Source organism: Cryptococcus neoformans, assembly GCF_000091045.1.
Source record: "Cryptococcus neoformans var. neoformans JEC21 chromosome 9 sequence".
Classification (NCBI taxonomy): domain Eukaryota; kingdom Fungi; phylum Basidiomycota; class Tremellomycetes; order Tremellales; family Cryptococcaceae; genus Cryptococcus; species Cryptococcus deneoformans.
The window spans coordinates 742,142-759,323 of NC_006694.1; the positions used below are offsets into that span (position 1 = coordinate 742,142).

A 17,182-nucleotide genomic window follows, 5' to 3' on the forward strand; every position below is an offset into this window, starting at 1 on the left:
TTTTAATTTTTTTTTTTTTTTCGCAAACGGAGGACCCATTGCCCCTTCAAAAAATAATATCATGCTGAGTGTTTGTCAACAAACCATTATTAGGAGATACATCTTTGTTCATTCTTCACATCACCTAATTTCTTTAATCGCAGGCCGATATACATCTTTCTGGACGCCCAGAACACCTCTCTAAACCAACTGTCAAAATGGTTGCCGCTGCTCCCTCCAACAAGGAGCGTTTGCCCGACATGATGACCTCCATCCGACTTGACCAGTCTGGCAGGGTCGAGATCATCGACCAGCTCCTTCTTCCGTGAGTGTCGCAGCAAGTGTTGGGATAAAGATGGTTCTAAAACGTATTTTTATAGTCACTCTGTAGTGTGGATGCCCGTCTCTACTCCTGAAGAAGCATTCGACGCTATCAAGACCATGCGAATCCGAGGTGCTCCCGCTATCGCCTCTCTCGCCGCTCTTACTCTCCGATCCTATCTCAGCTCCTCTTCATCTCCAGTCTCTTCGTCCAGCTCCTCCTCCGACGTAATCTCATGGGTCGGCCAAACTATTGACTACCTCCAGTCATCCCGTCCTACTGCCGTCAACCTCGGTGAAGCTATGGACCGTATCCGAGCCGCTTTGAAGGATTCGGAAGCTCAGAACCAAACAGCAGGCGACATCATCCAGCGAGTGAAGAAGATCTGTGGAGATGTTCACGATGAGGATTTGGAGAGGAACATGAAGATGGGCCGGTTGGGTGCTGAGTGGTTGTGGAAGAAGAGGGGCGGTGGCAAGAAAGGCTTGAAAGTTATGACAGTGTGTAACACTGGAAGTTTGGCCACGTCTGTGAGTCCATCTTTGTCTTTCGGTCTGGAAAATCTGACGTTGTATAGGGTTACGGTACCGCTATTGGCGTCATTACCGCTCTCTTCCAAGAAGACCATCTTGACACTGCTTATTACGCCCAAACTACACCTTACCACCAGGGCTCTAGATTGACTTCTCTCGAGTTGACCACTCTCCAAATCCCTGCGTGCATGATCTGTACGCATATATTCCGTGTATCCCTTTTTTAACTGCTAATGTATACTATAGGCGACACCATGCTTGGTTCTCTTTTCCAGCACGAAGACATTGACGGTGTCATTGTTGGTGCCGACCGAGTGGTCAAGAATGGTGACACCGCCAACAAGATTGGTACCTACCAAGCCGCCGTCCTTGCGCAGAGGCACAACGTTCCTTTTATGGTTGTCGCCCCCGTGACCACCATCGATCTCTCACTCCCCACCGGTGCCGAGTATGTTTCTCTTTTATTTACCTCTGTGCTTTCTCTGTCTGACTTCTGTTTTAGAATCCACATCGAACACCGCCCAGCTGCCGAGGCCACCCAAGTACGAGGTCTCGACACCGAAACTGGCAAGCTTTCTGTCGTTCGAATTACCCCTGAAGGTGTTGGAGAGGGTGACAAGCCTTGGCAGAGGGTTTACAACCCCAGTTTCGACGTTACCCCCGCTGAGCTTATCAGTGAGTTTCCCCTCTACTTGTCAAGCATTCAAGTTAAAATGGAACGCTAACGCTGTCTCTTTTAGGCGCTGTTGTGACTGAAAAAGGTGTTGCTGAGAGGAAGGAGGGCGAAAAGAGCATTGACGTTGCTTCCATCTGTTAGAAAACCATACCATATCTTGGGCTCGTCTGTTTTTGTTGTTAAATCATGCATTATATAGTTTACAAACTTATTACACATCGTTGACAGCTCCCATCAAAATAATTAATAATTATCTCTAATTATTTCCTGCTCTTCTATTCTCCTACAGGACTTAATAGATGGATATATTCTCTCGGAGGTTTGGTAGGTAGAGGTGGTGGCGGCCCTGCTGGCAGATTCGCATTACTTTCCCCTCTGCTGCCGCTCGAGTCGCCATTGTCATTGCCACTTCCATTCCCACCGGCATATCCACTGACATGCCCCTCATCACTGTTTCCCGTACGTGTCACCCTTGCCTTCCCAGCTTTCACCAAAGGATCCCTCAAATTCGGACTATCGGGTGGCGTCGACATGGTTGCAGCCGTGACGTTGGAAAACGGTCGACCAGTGGGTGTTGATGTGGGAGGTACAGAGGATGAGGAAGTAGGTAACACAAAGGGTTTGGAGCCTGGATCGAAGTTTGACCTTGAACGAGACGGCAATGTGCACTGGGAGTTAGTTGAGCCAATAGGATTGGAAGACATGTTCTTCCGTACGGCAGATTGAGCGAGCTCGTACCTCTCGCGCATGAGTGCTTTCTCCTCTTCCGCAGAAAGATGGCTGGCGTCCGCACCGTTTCCCCCGTTGATCGACGAGGATGTATAAGCTTCAAAAGGCGGGGGTGGTACATCATCTTCACTTGATCCAGAAGCGAAAGCAGAAGCAGATCCTGCCCTTCTCTCGGCAGCTTTCGCCACACGATCTTCAGCTTCATAATACCGACGCATTTGTTCTTTCTCGTCTACTATATCCGCATGTGCTGTCGTCGGTACAGAGGAAAGCGTAGAATGCCTTGAAGGCGTATGAGACGCACCATTCCCGCTCCCACTAGCACCTGTGGCAGCAGCGGCAACCCGATCTTGCGCTTCATAATATCGACGCATCTGCTCCTTTTCGTCCATCACGCCCACAGGGGTAGAGACTGAACGTGTTGCAGGCGCTGGTACCGAGCTCGGCCTATTTTCGCTCCCACTGGCACTTGCTGCTGCTGCAGCCACTCGACCTTGAGCTTCATAATATCTCCTCATCTGTTCCTTCTCATTCAATGTACTAGGCACCCCAGACACTATTCCAGGCACTCTACCACCACCACTGGCGCTGTTGCTATTACTGCCACTGCCGCTAGCACTGCCACTGGCAGCAGCCACCTTTTCCTGCGCCTCATAGTATCTCCTCATTTGCTCTTTTTCATCGATAGCCCCTATCGCTGCAATGGAATTTCCAGCACCTTCGTTCCGTGCCAAGCCAGATCCCGATGACCCAGCTTGTCCGTCAACCCCACCCTCCCCGTTCTGTTTCTGCGCAGCCGCTCTTGCTACCCGATCTTGAGCCTCGTAGTATCTTTTCATCTGCTCCTTCTCGCTCAAACTTGATGCTATACCTGCAGCAGGAAGCGATGTTGACGAAGCCGGTGAAGAGGTAGAAGTAACAAAGGGCGGAGGGGAAGTTGGAGAGTGAATGGGGCCTGCATCAACAGCTTGTCTCTTTGAAGGCGTACTTGGCGCTGCCGAACTCGAACCAACTACTTTCGAAGTCGCTTCCTCATATCTCCTCCTCTGCGCTTCTTTCTCTTGTCCAATGGTGAGATAGACTTTGTCAAACGCGGAGGGTGATGAAGGAGGCGCAGTGGAAGATGACTGAGGTGTAGAGATGCTTGTGATTGCGTGTTCGGATGGGCGGGAAGTGTAGGCTGATATGGGACGGATCGGTGCGACGTACTCTCCTTGCGCGGGAGGCCTTGGCGGGGCATATTCTGGTGGAGGTATGTCATCCAACTCCTCATCACCTACTCCACCCTCGGCACTACTCTTTATCAGCATCCCTGGACTTCCGCCTCCAGGTCCTAATCCAATACGATCCAAAGACGCTCCCGACGCTTTCTGCACTTCAGTTGCCCGTGCACGAGCGTTATCATATAATTCCTGTTGGCGGCGTTTTTCCTGCTCGGCAGAGAGGTAGGTGTAGGATGACGAAGATGTACGAGCAGGAGGACGCGAGGATGAGGGGTTTGTCGGTGTAGGAGGTGTTTTCTGAGTAAGCTATCGAAGGTCAGCAATTCCTGATTTTTTTTTTTCAGGTACGAGGGATAAACAGTACATCACTATTGGTCCGATTATGCACCGACATTATTGATGTCTGCAAACCCAGATCCCACCTCCCAAATGTGGCAGCCGTCCCACTCGAGTATCTACTGCAATCATCCGCTCCATGACCAGCTTCACTCATTGCATGCCTTTCGGGCATTAGCGACTCTACAGGCCACTTGGGCTCCGTACTTCTCGGTCTAGCCGGGTGGGGGTCGGGGAAGGCAACGACATCGGTTCGTCGTTGGATAGAAGGCATAGTGTGGAATGGCCGCTGGGAGTTACTGCCACCAACCCCAGCGCCAAGTTCATGAGTCGCCGTGGTGGCTGTCGTGGTCGTATCGGTAGTTACAGATGTCAATGAAGACTGGCGACGATGGTTTCGCGGGGTGAAACCTTGGATCATGGACTGTTGGTTCGGTCGGATATACGATGAAGGGGGTATACCGTTTGTACGGGGCTGCGATTGAATGGATGATGTACGGGGTGGAAGGGGTTTCTCAGCGCCCGGTATATCAGGACACAAAGGTTCGTAATGACCGATATCTCTACAATGAATGATCAGATTCCAAGGTCTCGAAAATGACATGAATGCACCTACTTGACAGCCCGCTGAGCATGATCCCTGGAGAACAGCCCAATAACAGAGCGTATCCCTCGCATCTCGACCTTTTCCGCCACACCCTCCATAATAGCTTTCACCTCCAAATCATATTCCACCTCCAAAGTCTTTGCACCCTTAACAGTCACTAGCACATTCCCAACCTCCATCTCTATCGTCGCAGACTTTACTCCCCCTGATACAATATTCTCGTTTAGAGGAGCTCTCACAGTTTGTATAGGCCGAGCTTTGGTGACCGGCGCAGTAGATATCTTGTGCTTCTTCGATTTGCTAGACGGGCCTGGGGGGAGAGGGATATATGTGATGACCTCTGAGAGCGTATATTCAAACCCTCGCAAAGTGAACGGCTTCGGTCTTGACGATTTGAGCGAGGTAGATATCCGGACCTTGTCACCAGCACTAAATGCTGTACACGGTCTTGAAACCGTCAACTCCATCTGATCATTTGCAACTTTGATTGTCCTCTTTTCTGGAATATTATATATCGGCCATGCCGAGTGTAAATCATGCTTGAAAATTTGGATAGGTTCTGTCACCTTGATAATCGGCGCCGACTCCTTCTTGAAGACTCCTCCTTTCTGACGATAGCAAAGCGCCGCCACGAGCTCATATCTCACCCCAGCACCTTTAGGCAAATCAATACTTGGTGGCAGGCTTAGCGGTAATGGAAGGATGAATTTGAAGTCAGCCGTCTGGACCGTATCCCACTCTTTGCCGTCTTTCGGTTGCCATAACGTCTGGATGGATCCGACGAGCTCCCACGTCTCTTCAGTCGCTTGGGTGGGGAATCCAGGAGGCAGAGATTCGAATTTACGAAGCTCGACCCGGACCCATCTGGCTTTCACTGGAATTGATCCTATACGGACTTCGAGGGTACCTTGTACGCTGGGCGTTTCTCGCTGCCGCGACAGGTCGGCAGGAATGCCGGGAAAGCCTTGGACGAAGGGGAGATGGGGAGGTGCACGTAAAGAGAGTCGGGCCGGGTGGGACATTACTGATTAAGCATATGGGTGGCAATTTGAGCTAGATAAGGATGGACGTACAACAGTAGTACTTGTCATGAGAGATGCAAAGTATGTGTAAGATGGCAGTGTTGATGCGAAAAGTCCCCCGCGACTTCTGCCCGAAGAAGCGAGTTAGGAACATGATGGGAAAGCTGGAAGCGCGCGAGACTTGATTAAGACGTGGAACACAGAAGATCTCCTTCGTTCTTGACGACGGGCGACTCACTCACCAGATGATACATATATACAGCAGTACATTTACCAGTCCCATGCTATCGCTACATACCTACGTAGTCGGCGCGGCTATTAACCACCAGCAATCCTATGCCGAACTTCCAGATATTTCAAAGGTCAATTAGAGGGATCCAAGTCTCCTGACCCTTCTCGGGATCAGTCACCAGTCACATTTTGAGAATCAACTTTCATATTCTCTCTTCTACTTCATTCTCCTGGTATCTTTCCAAAGATCCCACTCTGGCTCATTACAAACTTCGCTGGATTCAGAACCTCATAAGTTCCCCTTTGGACTAACAACCGTGGTTGAAAATATTCAAAGCAGCATCAGGAGCTTTCCGTTCGTTCTCTCCAAGGATAGTAGCGCCGCTACACCATTGACATAATTAATCTCGAATACTGATACTACTGCATAAAACCATCGAAGACATAGTCACTTATTACAGGAGTCTGGCAGAAAGAAAAATATATCATACACCCCTCGCTCTTCAGCTATTGTCACAACGTATTTAGAGCCAGATCGCCTCGAATGCAATACCTCCAATGGTGCCCATTACCACCAGGCTCACACCAGCTTCTCCCCAAGCACCACCTTTACTCTTCCCAGCTGCATTGCTTGCTGTGGCCGTTGCAAAGGCTGATGCAGAACTGCTACTAGCGATTGCACTCTGCCCGCCGGAATCAATTTCCTCAGTCGGAGTAGCCATATCGACTGATACTGTGCCCAATGCACTCCAACTAGACATAACCGTTTCCAACTCAGTTTCGGTAACATCGCTGTAGATGTTGTATGTCTCTGAAGCTAAAGTGATGCTTGTAGGCCCGGGCTCAGCAGCGGTCTCAATGGCGGTTATTTGGATATTGGTAGGAACTGGAATCTCTACCGAACGAGTTGTATCACCTTCGACCACCTCAGAATACGCGACTGAGGTGGTAGGAACAGATAGCATGGTACTATCGGTAGCGTAACCGGATAAAGCAGGGGCAGCAAGTGTAATATCGATATCAACTGGGACTGGGTCGTCTTCATCTTCTGCACCTTCTTGTCGTCGGTCATAAGGGATTGCCCTTCGTCTCGCCGCACGACGACGGGTGGTATCGATGGCAGGAGGGGAATTGAATGTACTGGCGGTGGTAAGTGAGGATGAAATGTCTTCAGGGGTAGCCGTAGAAGAGGAGACTACAACAGATGGAGTAGCGTCAGAGGAACTGGAGTCCGAGCTAGAGGAGATTGCAGCTGAAGGAGCAGCCTCCAAGGGACTGGTATCTGCGCTAGAGGTGACCGTAGTTGAAGCAGAAGTCTCAGAGGGACTGATATCTGCGCTAGAGGTGACCGTAGCTGAAGAAGCAGCCTCGGAGGGACTGATACCTGCGCTGGAGCTGACTACAGACGCAGATGAAGAGAAAGAAGAAGAAGCTGCTGAGGCAACAGAGGAATTAGCTTGTCCGTTTGCTGAAGGTTTCGCACCGCTCCAAGTGATGGAAGTAGTTGCACCCTTGGTGTCCTGGCCAAGTTTGGCAAGCGTAGAATCTTGAGGAAGGGTAAGTCGGACATAAGGGATGTGCTGGTTGGGGAAGGGAATGTTGTATTCTTGAACGCATCGGTAGAACTGGCAAAAAGTTATTTTCATCTATTCTGGGGCAATGATGGGGATGTTGTGACTTACCTTGGGGTAGTCTACAACTGTTTTGAAGGAAAGGATCGAAAAAGTAATCTTTCCCGTAGTCAAACAGGGCATAGCAAATGACCCCTTCGTCCATCGCTGATAAGAAGCCACCGCCACATCAACCTTCCCAATCTGTCCAGTTTTCTCGACGGACCCAAGTGAGTTGGCAAGAAAGGTGACACTGGAATAGAGCTCTGTGGCTTGAGGTATGAGCTGCTCGAAAAGCTTTTGAACCGCAAACACCTGGTCACCTATCTTGCTGGCGGTCGCTGCATCACCTTGATAATCACTAAGCCAGTTTCTTGTAAAGATCCCCTGGAGGGAATCGACGAATTGGGGACCTTTTACAACAATGGAAGCGATGGTTTTTTGGAGGTTAGGGAGCTTGGCTTCGAGGGAGTTGAGGATGTTGGGTAACCTCTGAGCGACTTTGAGACTTTTGGCGAGCTCGTCGAGACTTTTGCCTCCGGATGTTATGAAGTTAACAACAATGGTCTCGATTTGGAGGTCATTGAGATTCTCAAAGAAGCTGACAGTGGAAGAAATGAGGTCGGAGAGGTCTTTTGCGTCTTGAACTGTCCCTTTAGCCAGATCATAGACCTCACCAACCTGCTTGGAAATGTCAAGGGTGGACTCGACTAATAAAGGGGATTAGTGTGTGCCAATTTGGGCAGCACTGACTGGATCTCTCACCTTGCTTTTTGAATTCGGTCAATGTGTTGCTGGCACAAACGTTTGCATCCGGACAGAAATCGTTTACAATCTTCGTTGAGGCAGCTTGGATGGAGGTCGTCATGTCGGCGATCGACTTTGTATTGGCGGATAAACTCGAGAAGCTGTTGGCGACGCCGTCAAGACTAGTGGACCATGGAGTGAAAGTAGCCTTGACCTGGTCGAGGATCAGGGCTTCAGAGTCTTTGAGGTAATTTTGGAAGAAACCTTCGATAGTGGTAGGCTGACATCCGGCAGGGGTAAAACAAGGTGCAAGGGCAAGGGCAAAAGCAGAGTATCGATCAAGATCTGGGGAAAGTCAGTAAGCATGCAAAGGCAACGTGCAGGAAGGCATATTCATGACTAACCGAGTTCAGCCGCTTTGAAGACCCTCACGTTGCCATTGGTGACAAGAGCACCAGTGCCTTGAGTTAGACCCTGTTTGTTATCTTGGACATTCAAGCCAGCGTCGATGGCGCAGGCGTAGAACTTGGTAGTTTTGGCTAGGATGGCTCCGGTACTTTCGCTGACGCTCTTGGATTTCGCGACTGCTTTGAAGGTATCTGTATCGATCATCGCCCAAGCCTGAAGTATTCCATCAGCTCAGTCCTATCTTCCAGACTTTGTCGGTGGATCGTAGATATGTTGAGGAGGATAGAGACCTCAGACTCACATCTGGGATACATCTGCAAACGGCCGTACTCTTCTTTACCAAATCCGGTAGCCCCGGGATCGTTTTTGTCGCGAACTTACAGATGTCCACCGATGTCAATACGATATCCAGTCCGACTGGAGTACGAACTTGCTGCGCTTCAGTACCGGGGATACAGATCGAGACACCAAAAGCCTTTTTCTTCGTTTTACACGAATTGATTCGGAATAACGTGATAGTACCATATCGCACTCTGGCGGTGGGAATCTTGATGGTGGCTCTACATGCCGCAACTGTTCCTAGTTGGTCACAGAGTTTCTGGACAACGTCAGATGCCGAACTGGCGTTGGCGATGGGAAAGGAGAAGACGACGTAAAGGAGAACGAGGGGAAGGCAAGTTGTCTTGAAAACTTTCATCCTAGTAAAAAGCGCAGCCTTCTCGTCTTGATTATCGAACCGAAGGATATTAGATGGATGAGAAAAAACTAAATATCCGCAAGAGGGTTCGACGATGTTAAATACCTCTCATCCTCATTCTCTCCCTGGATCAAGCATAGCCTTGCACTTCTGTTGTTCGCATTCTTGCCCTGCTTCTGATAAGCAATACAGACCGCGACGCTACTTTTCGACAGGGACTGTAGCCAGTGGAAGGAGGAGGGGTGCGAACGCAATTTGAGATGCTGCTCGTTATTCGCTTCCACACTGGTCGAGCTGAACCAAGTTGTGTGGGACAATTTCCATTCCCCTGGACATGAGCTGTAGGAGCATAAAGGAAATGGAACACCTCTGTCTACTAATCAAAGAGGACGCAGGCTGTGTTTTGGCTGTGTTCTGGCTGTGGATACGGAGGATGCCTATATGGGAGTGTGACTATGGTCCCATATACATGATGCCAAGGCATTGACGTTGTAAGCAGGTGATTGATTGATTTATAATTAATTGAATTATTGTTCGCTCACGAAATCTCCACATATACGAAGACTTAATCCCTTTTCCTCAAGGATCTACTTGAAAGCATCGCCGTCAATGAAAAAGCGATGAAATGTGAGAGGAGGGATGGTGCAGTGTGTTCCACGCCCCAAGCAAATGAATGATACGCAATACATACCTCATCACCTGCCCGTTCTTTGTAGGGAACGGTAATTTACAGGTGGCGATTTGTATGACTAAAGATGATCACCTTAGCACTTATAATATGTATACTTTCAGTCAGCAATCCGAGTCATACTAGCAACGAATCAAGAGGCAAGAGGCAAAATCGCGTGAGCAGACTATAAACAAGCGGCAGGTGGCAAGTATCGACGGACATCGGTCGGTCCCCGACGAGGCACGAAGTTCCGACGAGGTAAAACGGTTGTTGAGAGAACAGTAACCGACGGTCGAGGTCTCGGTGCTATAATTGAAGGCACTACTACATACGTAGTATAGTGAGGGTAGTCGATTCTTCGAGATGCGTCCGGATTTTGTCCGAACGGTCAATATCAGGCTCACCCTTGGGATCAGGATCGGGACGTGCAAAATGCGATCCCATCGAGCGTCCCGACGTCCCAACAAACAGCATTTGAACAGCATGCATCTTCTCTTGTCCGTCATTTTGCTAGTCTTCTACAAAATCTTCCTCTACCAATTTTGGATCCAATGCAACCCTCCCAGCCTGCACAATCTTCCCCTTCGAAGCGTCGCCACTCTTCGGCTCAGTTATCTCAGACTCAGGCCGGAGCATCTGCGACTGTTCCGCTCCAACCGACCACCAACGCCTCCAAACGTTCAAAGAAGAATCCTGCGGTATCAACCGGTCACGGGACAGATGGAACTCCACCAGCGGAAGAGAACTGGTGGGCTGATCGAAAAACTGACTGGGAAAATGACTGCGGAGGGGAAGACCAACAGCCGAGTTTTGCTTATTTCAAAGATTGGATTCCCACTGGGATCAGCTATATGTCTGGTGCCGTGGGGGGCTATACTTTGAAGAGAGGAGCGAAGGAGTTCTAAAGGTTCTTGTACGGGAAAAAGGGGCCGACCAAGCATTCTGTCAAGAGCATTGAAAACAAAGTGAGTTGCCCTTGGATAGTCTATAACGAAGCTCCATCTCTATCCATCCCACATGCTCAACGAATCAATATTCATATAGTATATCTCTGTGAGAAAGGGCTGGAAAACTGCCTATAACCTTACTCAGCAAACTGGAGCTGGAGACGGAGGTATCATCACAATTCATACACCGACAGGCAATGTGGGTATTCCCTATGCTAAACTCGGTGGTAAGTTTACTCGCAGAAGCCAAATCATATTTCAACCATGACATGAAGGCCGACAATTATCTGTAGATCACCGATTGCAACTTCTGGAACGAGATCTTCCAAAGTCGACAAGGTGCATGGCCTGAGTTTAGGAGGAGTACCGAAAACGACAGCAATTTCTCTCTAAACCGCATGAGGGAGCACATCTCACGTCCTCATAAAGAAACGACCTCTGACAGCGCTCCTCTGGAAGAGCCTCGCCCCGTGGATGAAGGGACCAGCGAAGATCTTGAAATACAACGTCAATCAAGAAGTATCCATGGCGATAATGATAATGATGATCTTCAGGAAGAAGGGAATTCTTGTCATAAGGAAGATGGAGAGGATCTAAGTACACAACATCATCTGCTTGAGAAATCAATCAGAAGCCGACTCAGCCACCGTAAATGCGTCCTGTTCACTTGCTTTTTATGTCTGCTAACATTTCTATAGCCCGCCGACCTCATGGAGCTCCTACCTCGTAGACGAGCGAGGACAGCCGCAAAATGCTGGAGGAGGACTTGAATTTACGTCGAGAGACAGCGCAGTGCCGCATAAATAAAGAAATGAGGGAAATAGCGCGAACGGAGAAGGAGGACGATCGTTGGGAAAGGGAGGCCATGTATTTCGAAATCAAAATGACCTTTGCTAGTCTAAGAAAGCGTACTATGAGCGAAAAATACAAATTGAGGAAGCGGAAGCCGCTGCAAGGATAGCATCTCAAATGAAGATCTATCTCCTTGCAAGAAGCGTTTTCTGTGCTTCGAAGAACTCGGGCAGCCAACGACGGCAAATGATATCTCGTATCTTCGTGCATGCATGTCTCATCTTCGGCAGTTCACATTTCAAATGTATTAACGTCAAAAGCAGGATCTCTACGAACTTCATCTCTGGCCATTTCCGCAATGATTTCATTCCTCCTGTTATTTGCTGGTTCCCCACCAGTTCCCGTGACTGTTCCAAGAATACTCATCATCTCCCTCCACTTCAGTCACAGTCAGCGAGTCCTTCCAAGTCTCAAACAGAAGGTTATGAAGCCGAACCAGGCATATCTAAATCTTTCCAGATGATCGACCACAACGACCATTTTATAATCATATCCCTCTTTGTAACTGCGCATCGTATGCGCCTTTTTCCGCCCAACTGATGGTGCTTGGTGCAATACAATCTCACTTCCATCGATGAAGCCGATACATGACGGTATTCCATATTGTGCGTACAATTCACGGGCAAAGACAGCGCGTCCTGCCTCAGTGGGCCAAGAAACGTACTGCCTCAAAGAGGATACGATCGTTATTAGTGACCGTCAGTATAATGAGATACATTTCCATCTGTCATCCGAGCAAGAATATCCCCTGTATATGAACTTCAAAAATAACGATTGAAGGCTATCTTCTACTTACGGGACAGGTTAAAATGTTTCTCCACGGTACTCTCTCTCCCGCCTCCTGGCATTTTGTAGATGCATGTCGGTAGGGGGCAAGATATAACTACGCGTAACAGCGCAAGCTGTCATCGCCGGTTTGTTGCGGCCTATCATAATCGACCCAGCATTGCCATGTCCATCCTTTGAAGGTTGCTCCATTCACGTTCTTTCTACCAGGCAGCCAGCCTCCTTTCTTTGAAGCTGAAATGCCGTGTCCAACTCCTTATCACTGAAAACAGCTCTTAAGCTGAGATCTCAATCACTGGAGAAAATTTCCTTCTCAATAAACCGAAAACCTACACATTGATCTATGTTGGTCTGTGAGTTGTAGGCCCAGTAGCCTGTGGCGTTGCTGTAATCATCTGTTTTTTTGACGATAGATGACACTGATACCATCGTTATCTCCCAGTCCTAGCCCTACTCGCAATTATATCCCTCATTCTCCTCTTTCTCTGGTGGCGATACCAATGGCCAACAGGCTTTTTTTTCAAAAAGCATCGGTGCGCAAAATGCAACGCCACAGTGGCATCAGATGACTCTACTGTCGTTAAAATCCAGCCGGGGGTTTGGGGGAGGGTGAGGTGGGAGCATGAAGACGGAACGGTTACATGTCTGAAGTCTGGTGGGCAAGCTTGAGCTGGAATTGCGAGAGGATGGGATTGGGTGGTAAGACTTGCGGCATCTTTGTGTCTGAGGCTTCACAAACAAGTAAAAAATAATACCTCTGGATGACTAAAAAGAGATCCACTAGTCAACACAATAAGCAGATCCAACACGGCATCCACCGATGACAGTAGACGATGACTTGCCGGGACTGGCTCCTTCTGTCCTCCGCCGTCCTATTCCTGCTATGCTCACATTCGCGCTAACGCCATCATTAATCCTCATCACCTGATGGTGCAGCAGATGCCCTCATCGTTGTTGCCATCATCACATTCACAATCCTTCCATCCTCATGGTTTTCGGTAATAGGTTAGGTTTTCTGTCGTTCTGGTGTCTCTCACCGCCTTGCGAACATGGGCAATGTCACAAGCCCACCTTGGCAGATGAGTTAGAAGATGTCATAATCCGGACCAGGACGACTTGGCGGGATAAAAAGGAAAGTTTACTGTCATAGGAAATGCGCCAATAAAAAGGGCTATTCGCGGGCGTAGAGTTCTCAAAGAAGAGGGTTGATAATGCCCTACTACGCTTGTATGCATGCTGTACCTGGGCCTACTGTGCATCCGATGGCACTGAAGTGAGAAGTGCCCCTAAGAGGGCGTGGATATGTCCTTTCACTCATCATGAAACAAAGCTTGCTGATGCCGAGTGAATAACGCCGTCACACCCTCTACATGTCCCTCTGCGTTCCGTCACTATGTAATCATTACACCCCTTGTCGATGTAAGGTTGCTATCAAAAGAAGGTGCCCTCCAAAGGAGGGCGCACAAGTCATTGTCAAAGGATTCTTGTTTGGTATGCAGATGGTACACAGATTGCACAGGGGGGTTCGCACATAAAGACAGCAGTAGCCAAATCTCGGTGATACATGGAAGGCTGTGAGCACACATATCTTGCGAACATGTCAGACGTCTCGACAGCCATCACGACCATAACCAGCAGCACTGGTACCGATGATATATCGGATGACTTTGGCAAGAAGTGGGTCTGTGAGTAGTATCTGATAACTTTCGTTCTAACCGATTGGCTTACGTTGACATTTTTGAAGGGCTGATGGTAGCGGCCGTCATCTTTATCATTGTCTTCGGGCTTGTGTTCGCCATTTGTCGCAAGTACCACAAGCGCGGACGTATGACTGTTTGGGGAAGAAACTCTCATTGTAGAAACTGCGGAGAAAAGATGGCAGGAGAGGCGGGCACTGCCCAGAACCTGGAAAAACTTTGGTGCTGGAAAGTGAAGACATACTACTGCGATGTTTGCGTTAGAAATGAAAGGAAGAACGGCATTGTTTGAGACATAATATGCTGAGCGCCTGCGGCTGGTTCTTCCGAGAGTGCGACAAACTGGCCGGAGAAGTGGTGTAGAATGTGAATAACTTATAGTTGTTGCCTTCGTTCTGTTACTCTTGAATACTCGATTTATTCTCATGTGTATCATCGTTATAGAAGATAAGCAACGAAGCAACGGCACAATTGCAGGCAACCGACATCAAGCAAGCAGATGAGATGGGACGGCCGGATTAATATATAGGCCGAGGACAAGTGCGAAGTCCGATCCGACAGTATCCCGGAAGAGTAAGGGGACAAGGGTCCCGGGCTGAGATGCTTAAACCAAGTTTGACGGGACCAAAAATTACAGAAGAAGGAGAAAGAAAAGATCAAGGCTCAGAAAAACTGGGTTTTTAATGTTCCCCAGTCCCCTGAGGATGCCGATCTTCTTAGCCGGTTCAAGCCTTCGGGCATTCACAGCAGGCATCTTCAAATCTAAATACATCCCTCATCGCCTGTTGGTTACATGGCCGGAGAGTTAACCATGAGAAATGTAGAATGTAGATTCTGTTATTCTTATATGCGTAATAACTATAATAATCAGTTAGACTCAAATTGTCCACTTTGGCATGTCCTCCGACGAATCAAAGAGGCCAGCCAAGCCCGCTGAGATCCCTCGACGCGCCCTTTCATCCTCCCGCCTCAGCTTCCGTGCATTCTTCCCTCTCCTCGGTCTTCTGATGGTCTTGGTCTACCAGAACTACCCTGACATCTCGTCCGCTATCATAACGAGGCTGTCCCGGAACGCTTCTCTTGCCGAACGTCCTACTACCGAGCAGCTTGCTATCGTTGAGCAAGATGTCCCTCTGCCCGACTCCGCTAGGTGCCCTATTCAACCCGAACCATTAAACGTGGGCGAGGACTGGAATCCTCTTGAAGATTCTGTCTACGCTGATCTGGCTGTTAAGCGACTATCCAAGGCTATTCAGATAGACACCGTTGCCTACGATGACATGCCTATGGACACTTCCGACCCGGCGTTTGACAAGCACTTGGTCTTTGCTCGCTTCATTGAGCACGAGTATCCCAAGCTTATCTCAAATCTCAAGCACGAGGTTGTCAACAACCATGGACATCTCTTTACATGGGAAGGCTCCAACTCCAATTTGAAGCCTATCATGCTTATGGCGCACATCGATACTGTACCTGTGCCTCCAGAGACACTTGGTCAATGGAAGTACCTGCCTTTTGAAGGAGCTATCACGCAAGATGGAACGCCTGATACTCCTGGTACTTGGATATGGGGTCGAGGATCTTCGGACTGCAAAAACTCTTTGTTGGGAATTTATGGTGCCGTGGAACGTCTTATCTCCGAGGGCTACAAGCCCAAACGCACAGTGATCATCTCTAATGGCTTTGATGAAGAAGTGAGCATAGACCTTATATGGCAGCCTCAATAGCTAATGTTATGGACAGGTTGGCGGAGCTCGAGGAGCTGCGACTATGGCAAATGTCTTAGAAGAACGTTACGGCAAACATGGTATTGCTTTTTTGGTCGACGAAGGTGTCACTGGTATCCTCGAATACTACGGCGCATCAGTAGCCCTATTTGGTATGGCAGAAAAAGGTTCGGTCAATGTCAAGGTCAAGGTAGAGTCTCTTGGTGGTCATTCGAGCGTTCCCCCTCGCCACACTGGCAGTGAGTTCTACACAATATCCATTTGTTCGTTTTATGCTAGCGCTGACGTCGGCAATCTGTAGTTGGCGTCATCTCCCGGATCCTTACCAAGCTCGAAGACAACCCTTTCCCACCTATCCTGACTCCCGAGACCCCCTTCTTCAAGTTCCTCGCTTGCATGTCAGAGTATGCCCCTCTTGTACCGGAGTTTATCAAGACCAAGATCAAGCACCCCAAAGAGTGGCCAATGCTCGCTCATGGCCTAGCGGCTCGTGACAGGATTCTCAACAGTTTCTTGGCTACAACCCAGGCTATCGACCTGATCTCCGGTGGTGTAAAATACAATGCCTTGCCCGAATACACTGAAGGTAAGTATCCCATCACTTGACATATTCGCCGAGCTGATGTGAATGGTCGTAGCTACCATCAACCACCGAATCGCATTCACATCATCCATCAATGAAACTCTTCAACACATTGTTGACCTCGTTCTTCCTGTCGCCCAATTTCTTAACTTTACCATCTCTCCCTTTGACGGCTCGCCCAAGGCATCAGACTTTCACATTAGCCTCGAAGCGCCTTACAGTCTGGAACCGGCGCCCATCACTCCCTCTGATTCAAAGAGTTTTGAGTTGATGGCTGGGACGACAAAGCATGTGTTTGGAAAGGGAACCATCGTTAGCCCTTCGGGTATGTTCGGTAAGTAGAGAACTTTGTTGGGGAGCATAACCTGTAAGCTGACATTTATCCCAGCCAATACTGATACCAAACGGATGTGGAATGTGACCAAGAACATTTACAGGTTTAGTCCTGCTTTGGTGACTGAGAGCGTCGGCATGCACACTGTCAACGAGGTGCGTCAATCAACTTTACCGCTTTCGAACTACGTTGTGTAATGACTGACACCCTGTTTTGCACAGCGTATCAGCCTTAATGCCCATCTCACTACGACGAGGTTCTTCTACAAATTGATTCGAAACTCCGAAGGCTGGGTAAATGATGATGAATAAACAAGGCGGTGTAGGAGATTTATGTGGAAAGGCAAGACGACGAATGCGAAGCGAATGAGCAACCGAGGGGGATTATGAGAATCTATTTTCTTTATACGGAGATCAACAATGCTTAATTTTTCATTTGGGTTTATTGTCTATCGAAATGACTGTCC

At 48.8% G+C, this 17,182-nt stretch overlaps 5 protein-coding genes across 5 annotated transcripts; 3 read left to right on the plus strand and 2 right to left on the minus strand.

Moving 5' to 3' along the window:
- Positions 1–92: 92 nt before the first annotated feature.
- CNI02750 (conserved hypothetical protein) lies at positions 93–1,715 on the plus strand. Its single transcript, XM_572885.1, has 6 exons — positions 93–304; positions 360–831; positions 879–1,029; positions 1,081–1,282; positions 1,337–1,509; positions 1,575–1,715. The coding sequence occupies exons 1-6, from the start codon at positions 198–200 to the stop codon at positions 1,649–1,651; spliced, it is 1,182 nt and encodes a 393-aa protein (XP_572885.1). The 5' UTR covers positions 93–197; the 3' UTR covers positions 1,652–1,715.
- On the minus strand, positions 1,686–5,491 carry CNI02760 (hypothetical protein). The gene is made up of 3 exons (XM_573011.2): positions 4,415–5,491; positions 3,827–4,361; positions 1,686–3,768 (listed from the first exon to the last, which is right to left on the minus strand). Exons 1-3 carry the CDS (start codon positions 5,425–5,427, stop codon positions 1,786–1,788), a joined length of 3,531 nt encoding a protein of 1,176 aa, XP_573011.1. The 5' UTR covers positions 5,428–5,491; the 3' UTR covers positions 1,686–1,785.
- A 561-nt stretch (positions 5,492–6,052) lies between these two features.
- CNI02770 (hypothetical protein) lies at positions 6,053–10,089 on the minus strand. Its single transcript, XM_024657848.1, has 7 exons — positions 9,812–10,089; positions 9,663–9,707; positions 8,725–9,573; positions 8,420–8,636; positions 8,034–8,360; positions 7,341–7,978; positions 6,053–7,283 (listed from the first exon to the last, which is right to left on the minus strand). Exons 3-7 carry the CDS (start codon positions 9,118–9,120, stop codon positions 6,183–6,185), a joined length of 2,679 nt encoding a protein of 892 aa, XP_024513472.1. The 5' UTR covers positions 9,121–9,573; positions 9,663–9,707; positions 9,812–10,089; the 3' UTR covers positions 6,053–6,182.
- Positions 10,090–13,901: 3,812 nt separating this feature from the next.
- CNI02780 (hypothetical protein) lies at positions 13,902–14,431 on the plus strand. The gene is made up of 2 exons (XM_572674.2): positions 13,902–14,060; positions 14,120–14,431. Exons 1-2 carry the CDS (start codon positions 13,940–13,942, stop codon positions 14,362–14,364), a joined length of 366 nt encoding a protein of 121 aa, XP_572674.2. The 5' UTR covers positions 13,902–13,939; the 3' UTR covers positions 14,365–14,431.
- Positions 14,432–14,927: 496 nt separating this feature from the next.
- CNI02790 (vacuole protein, putative) lies at positions 14,928–17,176 on the plus strand. The gene is made up of 6 exons (XM_572887.1): positions 14,928–15,766; positions 15,816–16,038; positions 16,101–16,385; positions 16,438–16,716; positions 16,771–16,871; positions 16,938–17,176. The coding sequence occupies exons 1-6, from the start codon at positions 14,969–14,971 to the stop codon at positions 17,025–17,027; spliced, it is 1,776 nt and encodes a 591-aa protein (XP_572887.1). The 5' UTR covers positions 14,928–14,968; the 3' UTR covers positions 17,028–17,176.
- Positions 17,177–17,182: the final 6 nt, after the last annotated feature.